The following is a 17,293-nucleotide window of genomic DNA, read 5'->3' as shown; positions in this document are numbered from 1 at the left end:
AATTTTAAACGAGCTCTACCAATAAATGAACTGAAGGAAACAGCGCCTCCTTTGTGTGCATTGTGGCCAGGGACGGTACTGCAGGCGGAAGTGCTGCACCTGTTGATGTGCTCTTCTCTTCGGTGTAACTTCACCGCCCCAAAACACCTGAAACTTCCAGCACTTGGGAAGCTTCTGGAAATTTTAGAAGCGTTTTATCGCCTTTATTGAAGAACAAAAGGAGTTCATGGATAAATTGAAGAAGGTTTTGAGCGGGCAGGATGATGGGAACGCAGATGGGAGCGGCATACTGGAGGTGATGTTGTTTTTAGCCAGTTAGCTGGTTTCGCTAAATTAACCTGTTAAAACGGACGTAGTGCCAGAATCTGCAGATATAACTCAGCCAGGTGTGAACTCACAGACTTCAAAATGGTACTTTTAAATCCAGTGTGACTTGGACCTCCAGGGGAAAACATTATGTGTGATGTTCATCCAGAGTAAACCTTCGTAAAAGCGCTTTTAGAAAGTAACACGCTGCAGAACATGGCTGAAAAGTGAACCGATTTTAAATTTCCTTCAGTGCCCCGGTTATTCTCAGAGAGATATCATTACATGGATGATATATAACGAAGAGGAACCTATAGTGTTTAATTCGGCATACTTGGTGTTATAAGATAAAAACAAATGTTCATGTAAAGTATAGTTAATTCAGGCGAAACTGCTTCTTCTTGCTGTTTAACCTCTGCACAAATCATAAAACTGCACTAGAAGTAAGGCAATAAAGTTAATTTTGATAGTTAATAACTTTGACAGTTGTAACTTAAGGAAGTCAGTGTTTTAATAACTTCCACATTTGAAATACTTAGAGGCTCGCAAATGTGCATTTCGGGGCGGGATTGTGTTTTTATTATCATCAAATTGACATCTGTTGGATAGACTACCACTGCTGTCATGAACCAGGGCTGTCATAATCATTTTAACTGTTAGGCCACATAAGCTCAAATATATACAACAGACCTCCCTCATTAAAGAGTATATGGAAGTTTCTGCTCACGCTCACATGAACCATAACCAGGATTTAAAAAAATGTCTAACCTTAAATTAGAGTAAAACACCTTTCACCGCATCCACCTGACGGCCTGAGAATTAAAACAGCTCAGTTTTCCACACTTATTGAGTCTATTGCCAATATATGCAGCTGTTTAAAGTGTCACATTTTCCCACACCCTCCCTGCTTAATCATCTTTTAAATTAATAGTTGAAAGGATTAGTGAAGAGTCACTTTCCCTTTCCAGACTCAGCAAAGGTGGAAAAACTGAGATTTTAAACCCGGGTACTAAAGGTGGGAATCAACAGGAATCCTGCGATACAATATTATTGCAATTTTTTTAAGATTTGTGATTCGCTGAATAATTAAGTAACAGGTAAAATTTGTCTGTTTTATCCAATAAGTAGTAGTAGTAGTAGTAGTAGTAGTAGTATCTTTATTTCAGACATATACAAAAAAAACCCCAAAACAATATATACACAAGTACACATACTTGCATTTACTCTGTGTACATACACACACGTATGTGCTCAGATAAAACAAAGAAAATAAATAAAATAAATAAAATAAAATAAAATAAAATAAATAAATCAAACAGAGTCTCAATTACATGAAATGACAATTATTAGGTCTGAAATGGAGTAGGAAGAAGTATAACATACTTATTAATCCCTACCCCATGCTTAACATTCTATTGAATCCCACTATTCACCTAATTCCCATCATCACTTACCCCACACAATAAACAAGGAGAACATGTATAAACATAGCTACAGTGATAGATATAATTTAGATACAATTTAGCATAGTTATATATACAATGGGTGATCAACTTTATCAGTTTCATATTCTTCCAAAATCAGTTTTCGAAACATCTTTATAAACTGACTAATGCTTGAACATTGCTGTAGGTCCACAGTAAAACTGTTCCACAGTTTTACCCCATAAATAGTAACACAAAAGGTTTTAACCTGTGTCCGTGCTTTAAGAGTCTTCAGATTTAATTTTCCCCTCAATGCATAGTCCCCGTCTCTGTCAAAAAACATCCTCTGTACATTTCCTGGTAACATATTGTATCTGACTTTGTACATAATTTTTGCAGTTTTATATTTTATAAGATCCATAAACTTCAGAATTTTTAATTTCAAGAACATGATGTTAGTGTGGTCTCTAAATCCTGCTTTAGTAATAATCCTGATTGCTTTTTTCTGAGTTTTACATAGTGGTTGAAGTGAAGTTTTGTATGTATTTCCCCAGATTTCCACACAGTATTCTAAATATGGCAATATAAGTGAACAGTAAAGTACCCGGAGTGATTTGGAAGGCAAAAAATGTTTAACTTTACTCAGTACAGAGATGCTTCTTGACAGTTTAGCTTGTATATGCTTTATGTGAGGTTTCCAGCAGATTTTGTTATCTATTATCACACCCAGAAATTTTGTTTCAGAAACTTGCTCTACTTCAACATTGTTTATTAACAATTTTGCTCCGGCATCTTTTTTACAATTTCCAAATAACATAAATGTAGTTTTTTTCAAATTTAGTGATAACTTGTTTCTGTCAAACCATGTTTTTAGTTTAATCATTTCTTGTGTGACAATTTCCAAAAGCTGCTGTGAATTCTCTCCAGCACAAAAAATATTTGTATCATCTGCAAATAAAATAAACTGTAATATATCAGATGTTTTACATATATCATTGATATAGAGAATAAACAGCTTTGGTCCCAATACTGACCCCTGTGGAACTCCGCAAACAATGTCCAGGCACTCGGATTGATATTCACCAATCTTCACAAATTGTTGCCTGTCTCTCAAATAACTTCAGACCCACTCTAGCACCACTCCTCTAATACCATAGTACTCCAGTTTATCAAGTAATATTTCATGGTTAATTGTGTCAAAAGCTTTTTTTAGATCAATGAAAACACTAACTGTGCATTGTCTTTGATCTATATTGTTGGTGATATTTTCAATTAGTTCCATTAATGCCATAGATGTAGATCTATTTGGTCTGAAACCATACTGACTGTCCATTATTATTTTGTGTTTATCTATAAATTTGTCAAGTCTGTTAATGAAAACTTTTTCCAGTTTTTTTGAAAATTGTGAAAGTAGAGAAACAGGCCTGTAATTTGTGAATTGGTGTCTATCTCCATTTTTAAACAGTGGTATTACTTTAGCTGTTTTCATTTGTGTTGGGAATGCACCAGTTTGTAGAGACAAATTGCAAATGTGTGTTAAGGGTTTGGAGATGCCACTGATCACTTTCTTAACGATTTCCATATCAATGTCATCAGAGTCTGTAGAATTTTTTGTTTGTGATTTCCCAACAATATCAATGATTTCCTTTTCTTCTACCACTGTTAAAAACATTGAATGAGGATTACAGTCAATGAGTTTAGTTTCTTTCTCTGCAGAATCTGTTATATCAGGAATTGTATCAGCCAAATCTGGCCCAACACTTACAAAGAATTTATTGAACTCATTAACCACATCACTCATGTTACTAATATTTCTATCATTGTTAACGAAATACGAAGGATAATTTGACTGCCTAGAACCATTTTTAATGATGGTATTTAATGTTTTCCAAATCCCTTTAATATTATTTTTATTCATATTTAATAATTTCTCATAATATTCCTTTTTACATGACCTCAAAATACTAGTTAATTTATTTTTATATTTCTTGTATTTATTTTCAGCTTCTGTGCTTCTGATTGTTATAAATTCTCTATATAAGGTATTTTTCTTTTTACATGCATTTTGTAAACCTTTTGTGATCCATGGGCACGCTATATATTTTTGATTTTTACTATATTTCTTTACTGGGCAACAGCTATCATATAACAGTTTAAATTTTCCTAAAAAAATCTCATAAGCTTTATCAATATTTTTTTCCTTATACAGCATCTCCCATTCTTGCTTAAGTAAATCACTTTTAAATGCATTTATGGACTCCTCTGTTCTCACTCGTTTGTATTTTGTTGTATTTTCCTGTTTGGCCTTCCTGTAATTGCTGTTATACACTACAAAAACAGGTAGATGATCACTGATGTCATTAATTAGGAGACCACTTATAGATCTGTTTTCTATTTCATTAGTAAATATATTGTCTATTAAGGTTGCCGACTGTGCTGTAATCCTGCTGGGTTTAGTAATCACTGGACAGAGTCCCATGCTATACATTGTATTAATAAACTCATCTGTCATACTATGTTTGTTTGGATTTAATAGGTCTATGTTGAAGTCCCCACAAATGAACATAACTTTTTGATTTGTCCTAATAAATGTTTTATCTACCCACTCCTTAAATATTTCAATATTAGAACCTGGTGTTCTATATATACAACTTACAATGACATTTTTCTTTTTTTCCATACTAATTTCTATTGTTACACACTCTAATATGTTATCCACCACCACCGTCATTTTTTCCACCACCCTGTATTTTAAATTTTTATCCACAAACAAAGCCACACCCCCACCATTCTTATTCTTTCTGTTCATAACATTTAATTCATATCCGTCTATTTCAAAGTCCACTCCTTTCTCCATATTAATCCACGTCTCAGATACTGCAATCACACTGAATGGATGTGCAAATTTGCTTAAGTATTCTCTTATTTTGTGAAAATTGGCATATAAACTTCTACTATTAAAGTGGATTATGGACATTTTGCAGTCAGCCTTGACAGTTTTATTAAATTGATCTTCAGTATAATAGCAGCTGATATTTCTGATGTTAAAAAAGTTCAATTCTGGATCAATGTCCTGCTCTGTGAAGTGTGTATTGTATTCCATGTTTTGTGGTGAATTTAACTCCAGATTCTCATGATTAGCAATCCTCTGTGATAGCAGTGTATAATTCCCAGATGTTAAATTAGTTGATTGTTCCATGATTTAATATGTTGTGCTTTAGCTTCCGTTGTTATCTTCTGTTACCTGCTTTGATGAATGTTGATTGTTTGTTCAGCTCCTTGCATTTGTAGTCATGTTAATATTTTTCCAGATCCTGGATGCGTTTGATGACCAGCACTTTGGCTTCCTCCGGTGTACCGTTGAGTTTAATAAATATTTTACAGTTTGTAGTCCATGTATTTTGAATTTTACCCAGTTTCTTTAGGTGTCGTGCTTTCTTAGCCATGTCAGCGTTGTATTTAGTTAGATGGTCATTCATGTAGACGTTCGATCCCTTTAGTTTTCTCCCCTGCTTCAGCAGTGCATTCTTGTTTTTCCTGTTTACAAATCTTATGATGACAGCTGGTTTATCACTAGCGTTTCTCCTTGGCAAAGGGTGGCATGCCTCGATGTTATTACAGTCCAGGTCGATCCCTTTTGACTGCAAGAAACCAGCTACCTGTTGCTCTGCAGAGCTAACATCCAGTTCTCCATGGTCCTCTTTGCTGTCAGCAGTCACAGCCCGAGCATATGACCGGGGTTTTATGTGTAGCCCTGTGATGATCACATCGTTCATTCTGGTGTATTGCTCCAGGTCCGCGACCCTGCTTTCCAAATAGACAATCCGTTTCTCCTTCTCTGTATTCTGATTGCGAAGCGACTTTATCTCCTCGACAATGTCCAGGATATATTTCTGCTGTAGCTTGATAGCTGATGTTTCTTCAGTTAAAAAGTCCAGTGACTTTTTGATGTCCTCAATTTCCTCAGCGGACGGCGTTCTCTTAGGCCCCATTTTAGTTTGTTGTCTCGCTCGCTCCGTTTCCGTGTATTCCGTGACTTGTCTGTCAGTCTGTCCCAAATTAGGGTTTGTTTGTTTTTTCACCAAAAGAAATCACATTCTCTTCATTGCATCTCCTACAGATAGGTAAGATGTCAGTGCTCAACAAACAGTCAAGGCAATGTTATTTTACCTCAGTTGTTTTTTTTAGTTTTTTTGCTGCTGAATGAGAATGAGATGTGAAGCGTACAGACACTGTCATGAAAGGCTGACGTAAATGCTGGAATAAGGGTATTCAGCAATTAACTGTGATGAAACTTCAAAAATCACAAAATCACATATAACTCTTAGAGCTGTGCTCCTTTTGGTGTTTTGAACTTGCCAAACATTTCCATCAAGCATCGCCACAAAATGAACAAAAGTGCTTTTTATTGAAAAGCTGGAGTGATGAATGAGCGTCCAGTGGGTCGAATTGGACGCTTTGGTGCCGTGTTAGACTCGCCTGCACTAAACAAGTGCTAAAACCGTTTAAATTTGGTTAACTGAAGAAGAGTAAATGTTAGTTGAACAATGTTTCTGAGATATTACACTTTAATGTCACAATAGTAACAGCTGTTATTAGTCTTCATTCACTTTAAAGCTTTTAGTTACTTGCCTTTGACACAAAGAAAAATAACTTAAAGACTCTGAATGTCAATTTCATGAAATCTGAGTCAATATAAAATCTTCATTTTAAACTCCTTTAATACTAAAGTCACCACCCAAAAACTAAACATCAATAACAAACATTTAGTCTGTGAGATCATCATGATGCTAATGACGACAAATTCTGTGCAGAGAGCCAATCAGGCATCGACGCTGTCCTGGGGGACACGGGTGAAGGGTTTCCTGATCTGCTTCGTTTTAGGAGTCGTGTGCTCCATCCTGGTGAGTAAATGACACTCCTGGACTGTGTTTACTGTTTCTATGACAAAAGATTTGCTGTGGTGACTTCCTGTTTTCCTTTATCAGGGTACGTGCTTGTTGTGGGTCCCTGGCTTTGGTCTCGCTGTGTTCGCAGTCCTTTACAGTCTGGGAAACATCTGCGCTCTGTCCAGGTAATAAGCAGACCTAACCTGATACTACATTACCCATCATCACTGAGGGCAGGTATTGACTTCAGTGTTTTTATGAAGGGAAACGTCGTCCTCCAGTGGTAGAAATCAGAGCTTTGACTGACGAAATCTTTTTCTTTTTCAGCACCATGTTCCTGATGGGTCCGTGCCGGCAGCTGAAGACCATGTGGGCTAAAGAGCGAGTGCTCGCCACCGTCATCATGCTGGTGAGAACAAATAACTTTTCATTATTGTCTGTAAGTTTCTCAGTCATCCAGATCAAGGTAGTCTAAGGAGCTTGAAAAGAAAGCTACTGGACTCACTTAAGCTGAAGATTTCACCTCTCATTCAAGAAGTTTCTTCAGCTCTTGGATGAAAGTTGAAACATCTTCACGAAGCTTAAAGAAGTCCAGATTTTTATTATTCTGTCCTCATGTTGATTTAATTAGAGGAATTTCTCAAATGCACAGTGATGGAAGAAACTGAACACACAAACAGCAGGGGTCCAGCTACAGTGGGGCAAAAAAGTATTTAGTCAGCCACCGATTGTGCAAGTTCCCCCACTTAAAATGATGACAGAGGTCAGTAATTTGCACCAGAGGTACACTTCAACTGTGAGAGACAGAATGTGAAAAAAAAATCCATGAATTCACATGGTAGGATTTGTAAAGAATTTATTCGTAAATCAGGGTGGAAAATAAGTATTTGGTCACCTCAAACAAGGAAAATCCCTGGCTCTCACAGACCTGTAACGTCTTCTGTAAGAAGCTTTTCTGTCCCCCACTCGTTACCTGTATGAATGGCACCTGTTTGACCTCATCATCTGTATAAAAGACACCTGTCCACAGCCTCAACCAGTCAGACTCCAGACTCCGCCATGGCCAAGACCAAAGAGCTTTCGAAGGACACCAGGAAAAGAATTGTAGACCTGCACCAGACTGGGAAGAGTGAATCTACAATAGGCAAGCAGCTTGGTGTGAAAAAATCAACTGTGGGAGCAATCATCAGAAAATGGAAGACATACAAGACCACTGATAATCTCCCTCGATCTGGGGCTCCACGCAAGATCTCATCCCGTGGGGTCAAAATGATCATGAGAACGGTGAGCAAAGATCCCAGAACCACACGGGGGGACCTGGTGAATGACCTGCAGAGAGCTGGGACCAAAGTAACAAAGGTCACCATCAGTAACACACTACAACGGCAGGGAATCAAATCCCGCAGTGCCAGACGTGTTCCGCTGCTGAAGCCAGTGCATGTCCAGGCCCGTCTGAAGTTTGCCAGAGAGCACATGGATGATACAGCAGAGGATTGGGAGAATGTCATGTGGTCAGATGAAACCAAAGTAGAACTTTTTGGTATAAACTCAACTCGTCGTGTTTGGAGGAAGAAGAATACTGAGTTGCATCCCAAGAACACCATACCTACTGTGAAGCATGGGGGTGGAAACATCATGCTATGGGGCTGTTTTTCTGCCAAGGGGACAGGACGACTGATCCGTGTTAAGGACAGAATGAATGGGGCCAAGTATCGTGAGATTTTGAGCCAAAACCTCCTTCCATCAGTGAGAACTTTGAAGATGAAACGAGGCTGGGTCTTCCAACATGACAATGATCCAAAACACACCGCCCGGGCAACAAAGGAGTGGCTCCGTAAGAAGCATTTGAAAGTCCTGGAGTGGCCTAGCCAGTCTCCAGACCCCAACCCCATAGAAAATCTGAGTTGAAAGTCCGTGTTGCTCGGCGACAGCCCCAAAACATCACTGCTCTTGAGAAGATCTGCATGGAGGAATGGGCCAAAATACCAGCTACTGTGTGTGCAAACCTGGTAAAGACCTATAGTAAACGTTTGACCTCTGTTATTGCCAACAAAGGTTATGTTACAAAGTATTGAGTTGTATTTTTGTTATTGACCAAATACTTATTTTCCACCCTGATTTACGAATAAATTCTTTACAAATCCTACCATGTGAATTCATGGATTTTTTTTTCACATTCTGTCTCTCACAGTTGAAGTGTACCTCTGGTGCAAATTACTGACCTCTGTCATCATTTTAAGTGGGGGAACTTGCACAATCGGTGGCTGACTAAATACTTTTTTGCCCCACTGTAGGATTGTCACAATGGTAGGATTTCAAGCCCGATACTGATTCTTGGAAAAGTACCTGATTGTTGGCGCTATAGATGAACTGGTCCCCAGTCAGTGCCGAGGTTGTGGGAAGTCCAGTCTAGTTTTTGTTCAGGAGTATTTTAGAACACAGTGAAATTAATCAACAAAACCAATCAAAAATAGAGAAATAATATTGAAAATAAACACCATTAAAACAATGATAAATAAAAACCTGACCAGTGTGACTAATGTGACAGGTAAGATAAGTGGTAGAGGGCATGTAAAAACAGGTTTCCTATTTAACAAAATAAATAAAAAATTCTCTCTGTATAACTTTTACATTTCGGTCATTTTTTTTATCCACATTTGCATTTACCTTATTTATGTGTCTCTAAGGTTTCTAGTGGGTCTCTAGTGTAGTGGTTTACATATACAGGTAGTTCAATTGTGGGATGAGAGGCATATCCCATAAGGTTTATTCAGTAAATCAAACACGTGGATCTACCTGCTGTGAATCTGGGAGCAGCTTAAAGTAGCTTTCATCTGTTTTTTGTTTTTTGGGGTTTTTTGCATTTGTGTTGCGTTGGCAAATTTAACTGTGGATGAAATCTAGTTTAAAGTGTCTAATCTCTGTATCCAGGTTAAGGCTGAAGATGAAGTTACAGCTGAAGATGATGAAGATCAATTCAATCTTTTAATCACAGAGTGAATTATTTTCGCTTTGTCAATGTTAATAAAGCTGATTTCTCTCATAATTTGTCCAAGAATGCTCCAAAAACAGAGTTTACAGGAATTTACAGGAAAAGCCACGTGACGTCCTGATGAACGACAGGTAGCTGAAACTCACCTGTAAGCTCCACCTGAGTGAAACTGTCTCTCTCTGCAGGTGTGTCTGGTGCTGACGCTCTGTGCTGCGTTCTGGGTGAGAAACAAACTGCGATGAAACGTTTGGATGCAGCGAGTCGTGTTGTGTTGTTTTTGTGTTTGATTTGTGTTGTTGTGTCTCTGCAGTGGAAGAACAACGGCCTGGCTCTGCTCTTCTGTATCCTGCAGTTTCTGGCCTTCACCTGGTAGAAAACACACACGCACACACACACACGTGTTACTGTTTGTTACCTCTCTGACTGCTGCTGCTGTATCCCACAGGTACGGCCTCTCATACATCCCATTCGCCAGGTAAGACAAACACACCTGAACTCACTAGTGTACGTTTCCTCGGGAGATAAAAACATGATGGCGACGGGCGGTTTGGTTTTAGTCTCGCTTGTTCGAAGGCATAAAAAAAGTATTAACCTTTAAAGTGAATAACTTGTACATGTGTGCTGCTGTGAATTTTCTGATTGTAGAAATGTTTCCTAGCAAGTTTTTTACAGTAGCTGACCTTTCTGCGGAAAGATCTTGGATATATATTTGTTAACATGATAGGCTTTGATTTGACTGTAATTTCCCATCATAAGCACGAGGTTGGTTAAAAGATAGTTTTAAATTTAACTTTCTGCTCTTACTGAGCATTCAAAGCACCGGACACTTATATGTTGATAATAGCCATGACAATATTTCAGGTTCAGATTACTTTGTTTGTGCCTGCACATAAACTCTGTCTGCAGTAGGTGAGTCATCCATTTTCAAACGACAGATAAGCATAACATAATGAAGAAGAATGAATAATAAATAATCCACACTCTATCATAAAGTGTATAAAAGCTGTAATTTGTTCCTCTGATTCATGGCTACCGGAACAAAGTTGTTTTTATGCCGTGTTACTTTTGCTTTGAAACTGAAGATGTAGATGGCTCACTTTCAATCTTTCACTTGCACTGGCGCCGGTATGGGAGGTAGAGCTACCACTTGGAAGGTTGGTAGTTCGATTTCTGGCTGCTCCAGTCTGCATGCCAAAGGATCCTTGGGCAAGATACTGTGTATAAATGTGTGTCTGAATGGGTAATTTATACAACTTGTATAAAATGATTTGAATGCTCAAGCAGATTAGAAAAGCGATTTATAAGAACCAGTCCATTTGCCATGCAAACTATGGGCAACTGCAGCAATATGCTAGCAATCAAAGCAACCATATTGAGGTTTTTAATGCCAGGAATGTCTGCATGTTAGACATTTTTCACCTACTGGTCTTCAAGCCTGCTTGGCTGAGGCCTTAGTTTAAAAACTCAAGACCTGCACACAATATTTCTATTCATGTCAAATTATTCTAAAAAATATCTGATTAAAATATGTTGCTGAAGTCAAACACGAACCCCTTTTTCCTCCAACTGTTAGAAAGTTAAGTTCTGTCACAGAGGCAGGATATTACTCTTCTATGTGGTGTGTAAGCAAACTGCATGGTGTCAAACACATGTTCAGTTTGCCTGAAAATTCAGGACTTCACCAGTTTTTCAAGGAATTTTGTAAAAGACCTTTTCCATAAAGTTCTGATCAACGTTAAAATCCTGATCCAGGGTGAAGCGAGGTTGTTTGCAACCATTTGGTTCTGTATGTCAGGTTCGTATTTAAAATTTCAGTTTTCATGCTTGCTATTAAGTAAATGCAGGTCATATTTATGTGCAGCCTGTACCCTGTTTAAAAACAATGTTTCCTTTCTGTATACTCGACTTAACAGTGGTAATTACCCATGTTTTTTTTGTTAAGCTCGATTTAAACCCACTTGCAATTATCATGTCTCTAACAAAATGCAGCATGGGGCAAATTGAATTAGCAAGGTTAATCCAAACCGTTTCTACAAGCCTCTTTAATGCTTCCCTCCCCTCTACCCTTAAATATGCATTTTGACATCTCAGTATATCTCAAAGATGTGGTTTGATAACTGTTCTGGCTTTTTCCAAACACAGCTTCATAGATAGTTAAGCTTGTCTATGCATCACTAATGTCTGATGCACACACAGTCATTTTGTTTTGTAAGCAGAGCTGAAATGCGGGGTTATGGCAGAAACTACTTAGTTCAGAAAAGTGCATCAAGGGTTAATTACCCCTATTCAGCCTTTTTAACCATAAGCCTGGTGGCGGGCCATTTTACATAAATAAGTAGTTGTAAGTGGAAACACAGCAAAATAAGATTTTGTAGTCATCTGTAATTTGATCTACAAGGAAGCATGTGTGGAGGGGAAAAGGTAGTGTCCCCTGGATAGAGCTTTGTGGAACTCCAGATTTGTTTTCACAGCCAGTACCATTCATGTTAGATCATGTTACCATTTCTGTTATAGATAAAAGAAACACTACAGCTATCACTAACACTAATGGAGCCATAAAGTATTCCTGTGTGAAACTCATTCACTCTGTCATTATAGCTGCTGACAGAACCTGATCATTTAAGCACTGAAGCAAAAATAAAGTGGGGTTTTTCTGGACTTTTTTCAGCGTAGTTTTGTTCATTTGTATTTATCTGCAATGCTTTTATGTGTAATTTTTTTTCTCCTTCTTTCATTTTCAGAGATGCCATCATAAAATTATTCTCACTATGCATCTAGGAAGCCCCGCCCTCTAGGAACCCCCGCCCTGTTCTCCCACCCCTCTGAGTCACTACCTGTCTGACCAATCAGGACACAAGGACACGTTTATGTTAGGCTTTTGTTAACAGTTTATAATGCAGCTGGAGAGTTCATAGTGCCTGAATTTCTTTAATTGGTTTCTATTTATTTTCAGCAGTAAAGAAACAGTTTATTACAGCATCTAATGCAGCTGTACGCAGATCTAAGTGTTTACTCACTGAACTATTCTCTTAAGTGAATAATTATCAAACTGTTTTGGTAGAGCTGGACGTCTGGGTTTGAGATCAAAATGTGACAGTTTAACTTTGTTTAGCAAATTAGTCAACAGAAATCAATGATTTTAATCATCAGTAAAATATTTGAGTAAATCTTTTTAAGCTGAAATATTAGAAAAATCACCTAAACATGATTAAACTGTGTAAACTTTATTAACCTTTGCTTTTGGGGGGATATTATGTAGATAATCATATTACTAATAATTCAAACAATCAAAACAGGCAGTAAACCCCTTATAAATCTTTTATTCTTATATAGGGTAAAGGACATATACCAAACGTCTACTGCAGAGGCCAGGGTTTGAGTCTGACCTGCTCTCCTGACAATAAAGACTTGAAGACAAAAATAAATGTTTATTTAAAAAATAAAAACTCAAGAAGAAACACTCAGTATTTTCTTACATGAGTTTAAAATTCAGCGAAGCAGCTGCATTAGTATGTGAGATAAACCAGGTCCCACGTGTTTCTCTTCTATTTTTAATATTGATTTGAAGTGTTACTGATGTTCGCATCTTCCTGTTTTGTTTTTTTGTTTTTTGTCCTAAAATTTCAATTTTCCTGAAGTTCTTATCACAGCACTTTCCAACTCAATATCTGTGGCAAGACGTCATTACATACATTTGAACAAATTAACATTTTTGGTGCAGTATGGGTTTGTTGATTCAGCTCATCTGATTCCCATCTTAAGTTTTCCATTCACAAAAAGACCATTGTGAGATATTTAGTTTGAATTTCTACTGCCAAGTCTCCAGGGGGCGATGCAGATTTGATTTTTTTTTTTAATTTTTTTGGGCTTCAGTTGCAAGACAGAAACAAACTCTGGTCTGTGGAGGTTCGTTTCCATAACTGCAAAAAAAACCCCAAAAAACATCACAGGCAGCTCTAAGTTATTATTTCAAAATCTAGAATTGCATATTTTTAAATTTCAAATTCTTAATGAGCTGAAATTTTGACTTGCAACTAATTTTCAATTCATTAATAAAGTCTTTTTCAGTGGTGAAAACAAGCTTCCATAGTGGCCACGACTGCATTCAGGAGCATCAAATGTTAGGTACTCGTTGCTGTGTTTCCAGCACAGCTGCACATAAACGGATCAGCGTTCTGTCACCACACGGTGTGCGCTCACTTCTTCTTTTGATCATTTTACTTTTTAAATGGATGTTTTGCCTTAAAAGTCAAAGTGTTTTCTTCTTTACTGTAATTTGTATATTTTATTTTTTGCAGGATTACATGATTTTAATACCAAATCTTGGTCATAGAGTTTCACGTGTTAGAACAAACTTTTTCTCAGGTGAAAAAACCATAATCTCTTTTGTTTCGTCTCACTTTGAACTTGGTTATCTGCTTCTTTTTAAATTGGTTTGCACATTTTTCCTCATCCAAGAGTCAATGTTTTCATATTTATCCTCTAGACTTTATTTAAGGAGCTGCTTTCTTTGTCTGGGCCCGGAGTTCGCAGATATTTAACTGAAACAGTCTATAAACTGCAGTCCAACATTTCATTTTATTTCAGTATGGACGAGTAAACAATGCTTTCATTGAAAAAGAGTTAAAATGACTTAAATCCACTCTCCATTAAGTTTTTCCAGATGTGTTTTAGTTTCATTGAGATTTGGAACAGCTGTTTTTGGGTTTATCAACCCTTCAGAATTTAGTTTTCCTCATTTGCGTTGCCTTACAGACGGTCATTTAGTCCTTTTAACCACACTACAAAGCTGTGACTGAAATTTAGATGCTGGAAGCTGCTTTTAAAACTGGTCATGGATTTCATGGTCCTCTCCTGCTTTCCTTTATTTTCTGTTCCATGACAGCGTCAGACCCTCATAATAAATATGGCTGAAGTTTCAAACAATGACATAGACCTATGTAAAAGTAAAGACTTTGACAGCTATGAATATTTTGTTTTCTAACAATACAGCTGTGGATGTTTCCTCTTCAGGGTTAGTTTGAACTGAATCATGCAGTTCTACTTAAGTAGAGTCCCTGATTAAATATAGGAATAGAGCAGAACAGGTCAGCTTTATTTAACTTGCATTTTCACTTTTAAAGGTTGTGAGGTTAAAATATTTTTAGCCGAAATGTTTTAGTGCAACTTTAAATCTTTTAAAACTGTATTTGTTTTGTCTGTCTGCAGTGTTAAACTGTGAAATTGTTACTGATTTTATTTCAATAAATGCTTCTGTATTTAAGAAACTGCTTACGTGAATATCATTCAGCTCAACACAAAAACTTCCCTTCATGAACTGGCGTGTGTGTGTGTGCGCGTGTGCGTGTGGGCGTGTGCGTTCTCTTTACCTGCCTCCCTGTTTTATGCCAGTTAAGTCTCTAAAGCCTGTAATCTCCACCCTTCACTGCCTGCTGATTAAAACACACACACACTCCCTTTTTAAGGCTCCATGCACTGTCCAGATATCGGATGTCTTTCCAGATGTTCCCCACTTGGATCTGACCTATTCTCCATTACATGCTGCTCTCAACAGCTTCTGGTGTTTTTCTTCAACACTGTCATATGACATTTAAATGTGCGCCAGGGAGGCGATTGGTCCAGTGACGCCTGTTTCGTTTTAGGTGATTAATCGGTTGATTAAATGGACGCTGATGTCATGTTCAGGAAACTGTTCAGAGAATATTCCCACCCCTTTTTTGTGCATTTCATGATGAATAAATAAAGTTAACGTTCTCCTCTTAATGTAGAACAAATAACTTACTAAAACAACATAGTTCAACAAGTTGTGCTGTATATGTCCAACTTGACTTAAGAGTTTTTGAAAGATGAACGTCGAGTTATGTGGACGTTTACAGTGTTGATTTCCTGTCCATCCGTGCACATTTACCGGTGAAGCATAATTCAGACGTCAGATGACTGAACAACCTCAAATGGCTTCTTTCAACACAAAGGAGTAGCTGCTTTACTACCAGCATTTTTCAATTAATCCTGTGATAAAAGTACCAGCCCTCATAAGTTATTCAGCAGTATTGTTCATGCCAGTTGGCACTGTGCTGACCTCAAAGTTGTTACTACATCGTAAGTGGACTAGTTCTTGTATCTACCTGAGCAAAAAGTGCCTTTAACAACCTCACATTGTCTAATTAACACAAGCACTTTTCCATATGTCTCAACTATGTTCTATCTAACAATAACAGTCCAATGAACACATCAGGAGCTTTCATGCCACAGCATACTTTGGCTACTAGACTGGAGCAGCCATGACACAAATCATTCATCTGCTAATTGTCAAGATCATCAACTAACCAAGTATCAAACCAAAGTTTCACCAATCAGCTGTATTCACTTGTAAAAGCCACAGGTGGTTTAGCTAGCAGCTATCTGAGTCCTTGCTTTCTATTCAACATCCATTGTTAAGGAATTTATGTAAATGTAATGAATGTAAATGAAATCAAGCCAGTAGAAACTTTTGCTTTCTACATAAGCAGAGTACTTGTTTGTTGACTTGACTTGTTAAGAGAACTCCAACTCCAAACAGAAACCAGAGCTTCCAGTATCAGAGCTCACGTTCTGGACATGCAGAGACATCATTTTCATAAAGAGCGATCTGTTTGCAAGGTTCATGGATGGACTTCAGACAGCTTCTAGATAAGTAAGTAGCTACATTTTTTTTAGTCTGAATATTTTTGTGAGTGAGAGATTTGTGTTTTCCGTAAATGTGCAAAGACACAAAGGCCTATAGGTTGGAAGGTGACTGCCTGGTAACTACCATTGTGTACTGTGTATACCCTGATCGACGGGAAAGTGGTTTTTGGCTGTCGTTAAGTGAAAATGGTTGCAGAAAACGTATATAGACCTTGTGATTGCTTTGGTCACAGTTTGCCACAGTTCCCCGTGGAAGATGCCAATTTGTCTGCAAACACTACCAAACCACAGAGCCATAGATCAAAAACAGAAAGTTTGCTTGTCAAAATAAAAGTTGCCTGTTTTGAATTGTGTTGCTTGTCAGCAGTAAGACAGAGCTTTGAAGATAAACAGTCTCCATTTTCAGTTTGTCACACTTTTTTTTTTATGTTTTCCTACCGCACGGTTAGTAGTCAGCTGGTGTTTGCAGATAAATCGACATCATCCATGCAAACTGTTTCAACCTCCAGCAACCACTCACTAACCAGTCAGGGAATATGCATGTTTAACTGGGGAATGGTGGTTGCAAGGGGGTCAGCCACTGGTCTCTGACTGAGGCCTTAAATGGAGATGTATGAAAAAAACATGCATATGCCTGCTGTGGTGAGCCTGTGGGGCAACCAGGCAACAGTAACTTTTATTAACACTGTAAATAAGACAAGGCTGAACTTTAGACCGTTGAAAACCCAAACAGCCAAACATTCCTATATGATCAGTACTTGGTGATGGTGGGAAGGCAGAACTCCCTTATAAAAGGAAGAGACCTCCAAGGGAACCAGGCTTAGAGAGGGGCAACCATATAATTTATTCATGCTTGATTTGTTCTCCTCAAACTTCAAACTAAAGTTGCTCTAAATAAAGGTGCTGCTCTCACAGCTTCAACAAACTACAAGGCCAGTGTTTCAACTTTATTCACTTTCTCCTGCTTTTCTGCTCTTTCTCATCCACTTCTAGGTGTTTATAAAAATCTTAACATG

At 37.7% G+C, this 17,293-nt stretch overlaps 2 protein-coding genes across 2 annotated transcripts; one reads left to right on the top strand and one right to left on the bottom strand.

The window, feature by feature from the left end:
* Positions 1 to 97: 97 nt before the first annotated feature.
* sft2d2b (SFT2 domain containing 2b) lies at positions 98 to 14,830 on the top strand. Its single transcript, XM_006800337.3, has 8 exons — positions 98 to 295; positions 6,545 to 6,634; positions 6,719 to 6,804; positions 6,947 to 7,028; positions 9,797 to 9,832; positions 9,922 to 9,980; positions 10,057 to 10,086; positions 12,353 to 14,830. Exons 1-8 carry the CDS (start codon positions 227 to 229, stop codon positions 12,387 to 12,389), a joined length of 489 nt encoding a protein of 162 aa, XP_006800400.1. The 5' UTR covers positions 98 to 226; the 3' UTR covers positions 12,390 to 14,830.
* On the bottom strand, positions 4,782 to 5,722 carry LOC148096082 (uncharacterized). The gene has a single exon (XM_087836145.1). The coding sequence runs from the start codon at positions 5,720 to 5,722 to the stop codon at positions 5,027 to 5,029; it is 696 nt and encodes a 231-aa protein (XP_087692271.1). The 3' UTR covers positions 4,782 to 5,026.
* Positions 14,831 to 17,293: the final 2,463 nt, after the last annotated feature.

This window comes from Neolamprologus brichardi, chromosome 23, assembly GCF_056152115.1.
Source record: "Neolamprologus brichardi isolate AB-2024 chromosome 23, ASM5615211v1, whole genome shotgun sequence".
Taxonomy (NCBI): Eukaryota; Metazoa; Chordata; class Actinopteri; order Cichliformes; family Cichlidae; genus Neolamprologus; species Neolamprologus brichardi.
The sequence above is the reverse complement of the archived record's forward strand: the minus strand, read 5'-3'. Positions and strand labels throughout refer to the sequence as shown.

Coding starts and splice junctions, on each gene's coding strand:
- sft2d2b (XM_006800337.3), top strand. CDS start 227: ATGGATAAATTGAAGAAGGTTTTGAGCGGGCAGGATGATGGGAACGCA. Junction 6,805..6,946: donor AACATCTGCGCTCTGTCCAG/GTAATAAGCAGA, acceptor TTTCTTTTTCAG/CACCATGTTCCTGATGGGTC. Junction 9,833..9,921: donor CGCTCTGTGCTGCGTTCTGG/GTGAGAAACAAA, acceptor GTGTCTCTGCAG/TGGAAGAACAACGGCCTGGC.
- LOC148096082 (XM_087836145.1), bottom strand. CDS start 5,722: ATGGGGCCTAAGAGAACGCCGTCCGCTGAGGAAATTGAGGACATCAAA.